This window comes from Neopelma chrysocephalum, unplaced genomic scaffold, assembly GCF_003984885.1.
Source record: "Neopelma chrysocephalum unplaced genomic scaffold, ASM398488v2 Primary Assembly neopelma1_66, whole genome shotgun sequence".
Taxonomy (NCBI): Eukaryota; Metazoa; Chordata; class Aves; order Passeriformes; family Pipridae; genus Neopelma; species Neopelma chrysocephalum.
Genome location: NW_020897725.1, coordinates 9,990,722 through 10,003,772, shown reverse-complemented (window position 1 = coordinate 10,003,772; position 13,051 = coordinate 9,990,722). Strand labels below are relative to the sequence as shown.

At 44.4% G+C, this 13,051-nt stretch overlaps 1 protein-coding gene across 2 annotated transcripts in view; it reads right to left on the bottom strand.

The window, feature by feature from the left end:
* Positions 1 to 6,493, bottom strand: part of CCN4 (cellular communication network factor 4) — a 36,095-nt gene extending 29,602 nt beyond the window's left edge. Inside the window, exon 1 of one of the 2 annotated variants that reach the window (XM_027684508.1) lies at positions 6,235 to 6,493. In XM_027684508.1, coding sequence (XP_027540309.1) covers positions 6,235 to 6,311 — 77 coding nt within the window. In that variant the 5' untranslated portion in view covers positions 6,312 to 6,493. The remainder of the gene's footprint in view (positions 1 to 6,234) is intronic. The other variant, XM_027684506.1, reaches the window with a different exon arrangement.
* Between the last annotated feature and the right edge of the window lie 6,558 nt (positions 6,494 to 13,051).

The following is a 13,051-nucleotide window of genomic DNA, read 5'->3' as shown; positions in this document are numbered from 1 at the left end:
ATGCCCTCCCGTTACCAAGCATGAGACACTTTTTCTAGGAACTCCAATGAATTTGCAAGGCAAGCTCTTAGGAGAAGGTCCTTTTGCAGGGCTGGAATTGCTTCATGACAGCAAAGACCTAACTCTGCAGATGTTCAGCAACATCAGGATCCAGGTGACTCAGCCCTCTATGGATGAGCTCACAATTATTTCTGCAAATACCTCTCAAGTTTCCCTTTGGGCTCATTGCAAGCCATCCTGGAGTTCATGAAACTTGGTCTTCCAACTTACTCATCTCTCGTTTGGTTTATAGGTTAAGTGGAATGACAGACCCAGACTAATAAAACAGAACGTGGGAGCTATTGAGAAAAAGAGGAACAGAGATGACCACACAGTCCTGGAATGTGTTACCAACCCAAGCATTAGAAATTCATTACTCAAGTTGTGCTGCAAAGCTCAGCTTAAGTGTTATCTTCTTCCACAGCTGTTCCTGCCTAAAGGCTCTCCTTTCCTTCCCCATCCACAAGAAGAATTACTTGTAGACAAGAGCCAGCAGTTGGCACCCACAGATGTAAAAATGCCTTTTTTCTCTTTTACTTTCCCACACTTAGCCTAGATGCAAGGATGACAAGTCAATGTCCAGCAGCAGCCTATGAGAAGACACAAGGGATCAGAAGGACTCCAGAAGTTTCACCCAGGATCCCAGAACACACATTAGGTTTCAGTATAGATGCAGTAAATAACAGAGACACCAGCAGAGGTACATCCCAAAGTTGAGAGAGCACCAGGATGCAGGAGAACCAGTTATCCTCATCCACAGCTAGGAAACTCAAAGCAGCACTGGCAAATATCTGCATAGAGTTGCTAAAGCAGCAGAGTCAGAGCCCCTTGGACCTGCAAAACATTTGTAAAAATCAAGCCCTGTGATCTTCTGCCAACCCACAGCAATGGGAGGCTGCACACAATTCAGCTCAGGATGCAGCAAACCCTGGATGGGACAACACATGGAGAGGGAATGATGGGGAAATTGGGTGCTGTAAGCACAGTTCAAGAAATTGGGTCCAAATTCTGATGTCAGACATCAGAACACAGAAAGAAAACAAATGGATAGACTTCCTTTGAGCCTCTCACTGCCAAGCCAACAGCTGCCAGTCAGTGTTTCTACTCAATAGAAGAGAAAATTGTCCTTTTAACATAAGGACCATAAGAATGAGGGTGCTTGACCTATGTTGTAAGAAGGCAAAGAGGGAAGCAGGAGGAATAACTTAATCCAGGGTGACTACCTGAACCTCCTGGTGACAGATATGAAAGACTGAGGAAACCTTACCCTGTTTTCTGGCCCATAAAATGAGACACTGTCAGGTTCAATACACAAATATATCTCCAATTGAAGCTGTGGGTGTCTGGCTTTCACCAGGCAACAACTGCCAAGGTTCACATACATGGTATTGTTTCTTGGGTTTATAAACAGCTTCATTTCCACCCATGCATGAGAGCCAGAGCTGTCCAGACAGGAATGCTCAAGACCCCTCTGGGACACTGTGACTATCCAAAAAGAGCAGTTCTCAGTAAGCTGAGCACTCGCAAAATGCTAAAGCAACTCTTAATATCCCAGCATGGGACCCCAGAGCTTCTGAAAAGAGAAGTCAAATGTTCTATGTGGATGTGGGGGACTTCTGAAATTTTTGAACATTGCCTTCCAGGGAAGGCAGGAGAAACTAAACATGCACAGGTCTTTCAAAGGACAGACATGCAGTGTCATAATATAAATCTCACGCTTTTGCTAAAATCCACAGCTGTCACTTGTAAATAATGCCTTTTCCTGGAGAAGCCTTACCTGCAGGCAGGTGCAGTATGGAAGGGAGGAAGGACAGACACAAGGGACACAAACAGGCAGTGGTACAATTGCAAGGAGGATGAGGAAGCCGATCGCTGTCCCCAGCTCTGTTGTGGTTGATGTTGGCAAAGAGATTGTTGCACACTGGCAGCTGATGGCTACCAAAGCAAATTCAGATACCAGTAGGAAAAGTTGTGAAAAAAATGCACAAACTTCTGCTTCTCTCAGCAAAAACTTCACATGTTCATGTTTGTGTACTTAGGAGGCATCTTCATGAGAAACAGACTTGGGTTTGGGCCTCTGATCCACATGGAACACATTCAGTGCTACCTTCAGGGTGTTGCCTTAGCAATGATTTCATTCTTTGAGTGGATGTGTGAGGGGGGACTGCCAAATAAAAGATGAGCTTTGGGAAAGCCCCACGTACGATGCAGCCATACCCACGGGAACTCTGTCTGCCAGCTCCAAGCCTCGGGATGCTAATTTTCATGGCTGGATCTTCAGCTTCTCTAACCAGAGCAATTTCAATTGACACCTACAATTTATGTAAGCGTAGGATAAGAGCCCTTCTATAGAGAAGTGTATCCACACTATCTCTGGTAACCAGATGCTGTCAAGCAATAGGGAAGGGTGAGAAGGTTAAAGGAACAAGACATAGCAACCTAGAACCTGTTCTGCCTGAGATTACCTGTACGTCATTAGCCATGGTGCAAATCTGTAGCCTTCTGATAAGAAGGTAAAACTTAGCTCACCTCCACTGGAGAGCCACAAGATTTTTCCAGGCAAGAGGGTGTCACTTTTTTTTAACTTTTTTTTTTCCTTTATGTTTTTCTTTTTTTTCTTCTTTTTTTCTTTTTATTTTGTTTGGTTTTTTGTTGTTGTTTTTGTTTATGTTTGGTCAGAATGTGGTTTTGCTTGGAAGAGCCCAATGAAATGTAATCATTTTTTCCTACTACCAAATCCAAGTATTTTACAAATTAAATCCTTGGCTTTATATCTGTAAACATAAACCTCATAAAAAGAAGGAAACCCCACACATTATGGTTTTTAAACCACTTTCCACACAACCTGAGCTTGGGCCATTATCAGTAACTATCTAGTGAACTACATGCCCACAAAGGAGATGATGCCGGCATAAAACTATCTTTGAACATCTCTCTCCTCCCTCCCACTCACCAAAGCCAAAAGCCTGATGTCTGTGCACCATGACTGCCATCACATATAGCAGTCAATACCTGCCTATTAGTTAACATGATGAAGAGCAACACCATTCTTTGCTATCTGAGGAAAAGTCTGCAGGTTTCCATTCACCCTATTATCATTTATTTTACATTTTTATATCCACACACCACCCGTTTCTCCACTTCAAATGTTTTAGAAACCTCCAATGCTGTTCTTTCTATCTAATGTCCTTTATTAATTTTCTACTAAGTGCAGAATTGTTTTTCTAATCATCACCCTGGTTTGGAACATTTTGTCCCATCTGAACAAGTGGTCTCACTTCTTCTGAGTCATCAGGACTAGAGGCTGAAGATTCTGGCTCTGATTCCTCAATGTACAACACTGAAAGGGGCCAACACATCCAGCCTTAAAGTCCTTGCTGCAAAAATGACTCAGGCTCTGAGGAATCTCAGCTTAGTTGACAGGACTTGGGCTCCCATGGTCTCTGCCCTTGTATCTATGAAAAAAATATTTTAAGAAATGTTTGAAAACTTATACCTGAAATACCAGATATGCTCTGTTATTTTTTCTTTCACAAGCCCATCACCTGTGCAGTTTTGATCTAAAAAAACCCGAAACCTTGTCGGTAAAACTGTTTAAGAACTCAGTAACTGCTTGTAGCTTCATACAGTATTGGGGGACACTTAACCTGACAGCTGCCTTCTGAAATGCCTTTTCAGAAGGCATTCTGAAGGTCTACCTGACCTTCCCATATTAACTCCTGTGCCTTTCTTTCTGGAACAAGAATATATATATCCCAGATAGGCAACCCTCCTCTTTCGCAGTGGAGCATCTTCTTTTTGTCCACAGTTCTTCATATACATAAAGAGTGACAAGTCCCCAGGGAGACCACAAGGCTTTGCACAATATGCAGAGTGCAAAGCCTGATGCTACCACTTCATGGATGTCTCTGCAGCATGGGAAAGATCTTTATTACTGTTACGAATATGCCAGCAAAGATGAACACTAAGGACAACAAGGTGGAGTAGTGTTACAGCTTTCCCAGCACCCCTCTGTTATGACTCACGACCTACTCTCATGAGCAGGGTGGCCATGCCAGCTAAACATCCACAATATCCCCCATTAATTGCAATATTACTTGTTCCTTTGGACATCCCCCTTAATCAGATCAAACTAAGCCTGCTCTTCTCCCAAAAGTCCTTTAGGTATTACGTAGACAAATACTATCTCCCAGTTGTTCTGTCCCCAGCCCCTCTCACCAAACCATGCCATACACTTTTTTCATCTCTGTTTCCCCACTCCCTTATGAGTGCTGGACAGAAATCTCCCTTTCATCAGCCTATAAACCCTCCACCACATCCCAGTTCAGGTGTGGAGAAGACCCAGAGGAAACCAGTTCATTACCGGGGAAAAGCTGTCCCTACTCAGGTGTTTCTGAGTACAACACCGTGTGGATGTGTGTGGGAGGTGACAGTGTCCTTGAATGCTCCAGGAAGGCACAACTTCACCAGCTGAATTCAATGGAGAGCTGGAATTGGAACTGCTGAGACCCAGGACTTTTTTTAGGCTACTGTTGGTAGTATTTTGAACTCTTTTTAGATATTCTTTAGACCAAACATGCAGCTAGGGATATCAGGACTGTACTCCCTTCCTCACCCCCCTAGCAGGCACATGTGCCTGCATGCACTCACATACATATTTTCATGGTGCACAGCAGCTTTTTTTACAAACATCTCTGATACCAAGGGAACCCAGAACAACTACGGTACAATTTACAAGGCTCACGCAGATCTCCTCTAGTAACAGTGTTTGGGGAGTTTGTGGACGACTCCCTCTGTGTGATTTTTTACTTGCTGGACAAAAATCAGCTGTGGTAAGAATCATCTTCCCTCAGAAGCAGGAGCAGTTTGTTTGTTGTTAATTTTGTGTTGTGGTTGTTTTCTAGAAGAGACCCTGTTATCAGTCCATCTCAGCATCCACACAGGACTTATCTCTGTTCCATCTACTCTCGCACAGGTGTGCCTGGTGTGCCACATCACCCGTGCTACTTTCCTGTCTTAAAGCATTGCTTTATCTCTCAACACACAAGCCAACCCCTGGTGCCGGCAGCCCTGCTAAGCAAAATCCCCTGAGCAGAGTATTTGATGTCATCCCACTCAGAGCAGGGGGATGCTCAGACACAGCTTACACGTGTCTGTCTGGTTCAGGGAATTCCCTGGCCTCAAGCTGGGTAGCCCGAACGGGTCCCTAGCAACTTCTCGCTCTCGGGACTCCCACGGATCCCTGGGTCCAGGGCTGCCTCCGGGAACGCGGGACAGGGGACCACTCCCCCACCGGGGACAGGCGCTGCCCGCTCCTGTCGGAGCCTCACCCCCTTCCCACGGCAGCTCTCAGTCCAAGAAACTGAGATTCGCTCTCTCCCGAGAATTCCATCGAATCTGGGAGCATGCACTGGGAAAAGAAAAGCAAAACGCCTGCACCTTTGGAAAATGAGCGGCTTCCCCAGACAGGTTTTTCCAAAGAGAATGGGGAAGGAAAGCGGCTGCTGCTGTGTGGAGAGGGCAGCTCCAATAGATCGGGAGGGGGAACAAACCCTTCTGCCTCTCCGGCCCCGGGGGAGATGCAGCAGCTCCTCACCTGCGGGAGTGGCCGCGGCACCTCCCGGCCCCGCTCCCATCCCCGTCCCGTCCCGGTACCGGCACCGGGGCTGCCTCGGCTCTGGCCCATCCCGGGCACCTCCGCCCGTCGGGAATCTGCCCTTTCCTCTCCAGCCCGGTCCCCTCACAACCTCAGCCTGGCTGCTTCAGGCAGCAACGGGAGACCTCTTCCTACTTTTGCTCCACAACACAACTAGTAGCAATTAAAAAAAAAAAAAAAAAAAAAAAAAAAAACCCAAACAACCAAACAAAAAAAGAAAAAATACAACCTACAGTTTTCTGTGCAGATCCACCTGGATGTTGAGCAGAATTCAACTTTGAGACACTTCTGCGCACTCCTTTCCTTTCCTTTCCTTTCCTTTCCTTTCCTTTCCTTTCCTTTCCTTTCCTTTCCTTTCCTTTCCTTTCCTTTCCTTTCCTCTCCCCCACAGCTCACCTTTCCTTTCCTACTGTCACATCTCCCACCTCCCCAAATTTTGACAGTGCCCACCTTCCCACATGCACCACACTCAGCTCTCCCTGCCCACCTTACATTAAACCCAAGTGTGTTTGCAGAAGTCTCTCCTGCAGTTTCCAAACTCACCTGCAAAATGCTGCTTGCTGCTAGAATCCAGGGCAAAAGCCACCTCATCCCTGGAAGCCGGGATTAAATACATTTGATTGAACCCAGATTTAGAGCCGTTTTGAACAAAAACACCACTTTGGGGAATGCAGAGCAATCCTGATCTGGCAACCTAGCGTAGGCACTCTGCCTTTTTCTCTTGGCTCTTTGGGGATTTTATTAAAGACAGATCTGACGTCATGGTGAAGGACAAGCCCTGCATTTTTCCTCTGGAGAAACTTTTCCTGCCTTCACTTCTTCATTTTTGTGTGTGGTGTTGTCCCACCTCCTGCGTTTCAGTGCATCGCCGTGAGCCAAAGGGCTCTTAAAGGGAAAGCTGCAGCGCCGGGGTCCAACACGCTGCGATTTTAGCACAGGTCTGAAATGCTCAGAGCTCACCCCTCATGTTGCTCATGGCATTCAGACTCCTGCAATGTACAGCAAGAAATGTTTGATCTGGCTTTACTGATTTTGATTAATGAGCTGACATTTATACAAATATGCACAGTTGTGTGATTTATTTGATTTTTTTTTAAAAGAGTGGCTTCATTTGAAGAGTAAAAGGATATTTGCCCTGCAAGCACATCCTGTGGGAGCCAGTCTACCAGTTCCCTTGGGACTCCCCTCTTTACAGAGCAACCCTAGATCACCGATCCCCTGCCATGCCACACATCCCTCCCATGATTTTAGTTAAGTGTTTAGGAGTGTGCATCAGCTCCTGTGCCCAATCATACTTCTATCCTGTGCCAGCAGTGGGCATACAAAATTTTGCTCAGGTACATGGGAGTGCAAATCCCACCCTGAACTCAAACCCCATCCCAAACTCTCTGATCACCTGTATCCCTGTTAATGTATACCTGATTCTAGCTGGGGCATCTCTGATGTATTTTTCTTCTTTTACCCAGGCACAAGGTAGAGTTTTTGCTGTCATTCTTCTAAACCTGAATTTGAAAGAATTCAAAGTCTCTTTCATCCTTAAGCTGATATAGAATAGTATAAGGAAAATGAGTGTTTCCAAAGGGAAGAAAAATCGTGTTAAACAGCTTTACAGGTCTTAAACACCAGAGTTGATTCATGGGCTAAAAGAGTGTCAAGGTAAATTTAAAAGTAGTCAAGCCTTTCTGCTTGATGTGACACAGCTGGGCAGCAATGGCCAAACCAGAACTGAGATTTTTCCTTAAACTTTGCTCAGTTTTGGTGACCTCCTGGAACTCAGGTGTGCCAGGTCATGTTCCCCAGCCTAAGCAGCCATCCAACATAAGAAGGATGTGGATCCAGTGAAGCAAGTCCAGAGGAGAGATGCTCCTCTGGATGATCAGAGGGATGGAGCATCTCTCCTGTGAGGAAAGGCTGAGAGAGTTGGGGTTGTTCAACCTGGAGAAGAGAAGGCTCTGAGAAGACCTTATAGCAACTTCCTGCACCTTAAAGAGGCCTACAGGAGAGCAGGAGAGAAACCTTTGACAAAGGCATGTAGTGACAGGACAAGGGAGAATGGCCTTAAACTAAAAGAAGGTGGATTTAGATTAGATATTATGAAGAAATTCTTTCCTGAGGGAGTGGTAAAAGACTGGAACAAGTTGCCCAGAGAAATTGTGGATGCCCCATCCCTGGAAGTGTTCAAGACCAGGTTGGAGGAGTTTTGAGCAAGCTGGTCTAGTGGAAGCTGTCCCTGTCCATGGGAAGGGGATTGGAACTAGATGACTTTAAGGTCCTTTCCAACCCAAACTATTCTATGATTCTAACCCAGCCTTCCTGGTGGGCTGGTGCTGTAGTGGGGTTTGCTCCCCAGACTTGGCACAACTGAATGCTCAAGGCTGTGGTTGACAGTGAGTGGGATGGGGAGAGCAAGGAATCTCTGCTCCAGTACCCCTGTTCTCACAGCAACTTCAATCCCTTTGTGCTGTGTGATGTGACATGGGCAGTTTAATGGTTTTACCCCATCTGGATCAGGGAGTCCTAAAAGAACACATTATTTGTGTGACAGTCTGGATACCCAGTTGCCCTGGGAGATGATTCAACCAGAATTGGCTGCAAACTAAAGGAAGTGCCATGTCCTATCATTCTCCTCCATCACCTTCTCCCCTACCATAGCCCCTTCCCAGGACTCAAAATCCTGAAGACCAGGCTGGGGACTGTGTTTTCTGTCAGGTTCCTCCAGGGTTGTTTCTGTTCTCCCTCCTTTATATCCTTCCTTCCTTTTCCTCAATTCCTCCTCTATTCATTCATTCCACCTCTTTCTATTTCAATATTTCTCTCTCACCTTGCTGTCACCAGCACACATCCTTCCTTGTACACTGTCAACATTCAGTCACGGGGATTCTCTTTCTCTGCTGAGGAACTTAGAAATAACCCTGCTATCTTTGTGACACCCAGCTGGTGTTCATCTGCATGTGGATACCGCTGAGTGCCTGACTTTGGGGTCCAAATCCCTGAATAATTTGTGAAGCAGCTGAGGTCACTTGGTCTGTTCAGCCTGGAGAACAGGAGGCTGAGGGGAGATCTCATTGCAGTTACAACTTCCTTGTGAGGGGAAGACAAGGGGCAGGCACTGATCTCTTCTCTGTGGTGACCAGTGACAGGACCTGAGGGAATGGCCTGAAGTTGCCAGGGGAGGTTTAGGTTGGATATTAGAAAAAGGTTTTTCACCCAGAGGGTGGTTGGGCACTGGAACAGGCTCCCCAGAGAAGTGATCACAGCACCAAGGCTGACAGAACTCAAGAAGAATTTGACAGCAGTCTTAGGCACATGGTGTGACTCTTGGGAATGGTCTTGCATAGGGCTGGATGATCCTGGTGAGTCCCTTCCAACTCAGCATATTCTGTGATTCCATGAAGTGAAAGGTGAAGCTAGATGGATTAGCCTAGGGTAATAGGCTCAGAGGTAGAGTTGGCAGCTAATACCTTATACAAATTGTGATTAATGGCTCAGAGACAAAGGAGCCACGATAGTAGGACTAGCAAAAGTAGCTTTGCAAATGGAGGAGGAACAAGAGTTCAAAACTCCTGGGTTATCAGACCCCAACATCAAAGGAAAGAACACTTTAAGAATGACATCAGAAATGGCACTGTGTGGGTTTGGATTTTTTTTCCCCAGAAAAACATTTGGTTATCTCACTCTTCTTTGACTGTCTCCACTGCATATTTCACTGCCCTCATCGAATTCCTTAGCATATGCTGTGGTCAAGTGTGTCAGCAAAGATGGAGACATTGAGAGTGGACATCTGGCTGTTTGAAGCTCCACAGCCCATCTCACATTGTTTGTGAAAGTTTGTCTTATGACACTCATAAACCAGACACTCTGTCTTAGTCTGGATGAGACAGAGATCAAGGAGTGGGCCTGCAGCTCCAGGGCAGGGGTGCTGAGACATCCGGCTGCCTCAGCAAATCTTTCTGATAGTGATTCCTGTGTGGATATGGCACATCAGTGCACTTAGAGCTGTGACTGGGTGTAGGATTATTTCATTAAATCTCAAATGACAGGGACATTTCAGCCCTTTTTGAACTCAGTGATGGCAACAGCCTACACCTTGGCTTCTGTGAGCTCTTGGATTCCTCTACAGATGACAGTGCTGAAAGAGACCATTGCAATCCTGCATCTGGTTTGATCCTGGGGAGTCTTGTACTGTCCCCAATAAACAGAGACTTTAAATACGCTTCTCTGTCTAGTTCAAAGACTTCAATTTCAGATCTTCAAACAATGGAAAATCCACTTCATGTTTGATGAGTTCAGTTACATTCACTATTAAAAGTTTGTGCCGTATTTTCAGTCTGAGTTTGCTGGTTTCATCTTTCTGCCAATGTCTGCTTGGCTGATGAGAGTTTGGCACCTTCTTCCAACACATAAACATGCAAGGGTTCCATAAATCACTGCTGACTCTTCTCTTCAATAAAACAAGGAAGCCATATTGCTTTTGGTTCTCTGTGTCTAATTGGTTTTCCGGACCTTGAATTTTATAATTCTGATTTTTCTCTTTACCTTTCACTTTCCATGGACATTATATCTGTGAATACCACTATCCATCACTGCAACCACATCATCCACAGTGAACTGGAAAAAGGTAGCACACCCCTGTTAAGACCTCAGATTTTGTTAGGCTAATGCTTTAATATCACTCCTTCCTCAATACCTCCCTTATGCCTTTCGGCCTCATAAACAGGTTTCTCAATTTGACTCCATTTTACAGTCTTCTTAGAATAAATAAACTGGGAAATAGGTTGATTTATTTTGTCCTGTTTGATGTGTCTGGCACTTTTACTGAGGGCTGTAGCCAGCCAAAGAACACAGGGACTACTAAGAATAGAAAGGGAGCTCAAGTAGGATGGGTGCAGTTCTCTCTTGCAAAAGTGTGGCGGAATAGCTCCTTGCCTGTAGTGGATTTCCCTTGTAATAAGTGAGATCAGACAGAGTCTGATCTCTGTCTGCCCAAAAGTACAGGGGGAAAACAAAAAAAGAGCACCTTGGAATTTCCTGACTCATAAAAGGTAAAGGCTGAGTCATGACTGTGGCTTTTAAACAAGCCAAACAAGTAGCTGTGTTAGTTTCCTATCAGGTTGCATTTTCTTCTGCTTTTCTCCATGACAGTGATGGAGAAGATGCTTTCAATCAGCATGAAGGCTGGGATTCAGGAAGCACATACTGGAATGGAAAGGGAAGTGGGGAAGTCAAACTGCCCCACCTGAAAAATACTAACTACTGAAAAGTGGTCAAATCTATTATTATTGTTGTTATTACTACTTAGGTGATGCAAAGGAGAGTTACATCAGCCTGGCCCTTCGAAATATCAAAGAAGCTTTGGAAACAGGAATATGAAAACATCTGTTTTAGCTGACTCTTGATAACATCAAGCATCTGAAAACTGAGCCAACCCCACTTCAGCACAGGTAAACATCTCATTTCCACAGAGATGCTGGCCTTTGCAGATGAGACTTGACACCAGAGTGTAAGAAGCTGCAATAGCACAGGAGGACTCACTCTGCTGCTGTCTAAACAGTTTTTCCAAAAGAGAAAATGGATGGGAATAACACTGTGGACAGAGAGCCAAACACTCCTTTGCTCCTCTTTAGCCTCATATCCCTGGTACAGTGATGCAGAAGGTACTAGCAAGGAGCTAATGTGGCCAATCCACCACTGAATTCCCTCAGTCCCTTTAAAAATGCCAGATGAAGGGATTTACCTTGGAATGTTATTCAGCCCAGGTTTCCATTACTAAGTATGCACCATGCTGTGTGGCTTGCACTCTTCATGCCAGAATACTTGTGAGGCTGATCATACACCCAACAGCTAAACAGGAAATCAGCTGGTTCAGGTAAACCAGCCCAACTGTCAGGACCCCAGGACTAAGTAATCTTTTCTGGATAGGTCTGGCATAAATTAGATCCACTAATACGGGTGAAGTGGCAGCTGAGTCTTAAAAGTGGAGCATTCAATATTTAATTCATTCATGCAGCCGAAACAATTTATTCTCACCATTCAAGTGAGAATATTGCCTTTGGGGAGACATGACTGTGGTTTCATCCCCCATAAATAAACTCAGATTTATTAGGACAGGTCTTCAGGTGGTGTCAATCTGTGTGACTCCTTTGATTTCAGCAGTACTAATCTGGTAGACAGCAGCTGAGTAAAAATGTAAGGGTGTCAATGACAGTAGCCAAAAAGCAAATCATTAAAATACTATTTTCTGTACTTTCTCATTTAAAATATTGTAGAACTTTATATCAATTTAAAAATATGTGTTATATTAGTTTTTCAGTTACTGATGACAGGAACATACTGTATTTTCTTCATTGCCCTCAAGAGCAATGGCCTGACTGCTGTGTTCATCTATTCTTAAATTCTCATAATTTCCTGATGGACATTTATGTGGCCAGAATACATATTCTGATGATTTTGAACCAGTATCAGGCATTTGTAACAGCAGCAGCAGTACTCCAGGGTATCCAGTGTTTTTCCTGGGCAATTGTCTGTCCCAGTACTTGCATTCAAAAACCCATCAATTTCTTAATTAAAGCTTTCAAACAGAACTTAGCATAAGAAAAAAAAAGGCCAAAATAATAAGAATGAAAAAACCCAACCAAACACAAAACCAGGACACAAATAAGATACCAAGCTCTGAGGATAATTAACCAAAATGAACAGGACACAAAGAATGAGGAACCTGTCAAAAGCATAAACAACCTCTGATAAATCCTTGCTGTAGAAAAGTAGACTTCTGGAAATAAAGATTGACCTTATATTTACTAACCAATGAAAGAAGCTGGATAAATAGCACATATTGAGTCTGAGCCTCAGCTGATTTAAGTATGAAGTCCTTGGAGGTGCATTGATTTGTGGCATTTATTGGTGCAATGCATTATTCATAAATATTAGTTCAACTATTTGAACAAATGCGGGAAGTGCAGGGTTTGCCTCCTGCAGATGTTTTCCTTGATGCCCATGAAAAGAGAGGAGAATATATTGGATAACAAGCTATGAAAGGATGAAAAATCCCAACAAATATTGCACACATTCCTGAAGCAGCACAGCCTGCTCCCTCCGTAGGTTGGTCGGCTTAATATCATGGTCTCCAGGACAAGTAATTTCATGACATGCTCCAAAAAACGATGTCATCCACTGTAGATAATCTCCAACATTGTGTATGTATAGAATAATTCTGTTCTCTGGATCAATGACCACAGAACTGTGCAACTATTCATTCATCTGGGCCTTTTTCCTTTTACTAGCACAGCAATATTCTCCAGTCTCTGAGATGGAGTTAGCTATAAAAGGAGGGAAACCTCTGTTCTCCTGGAAATTCTA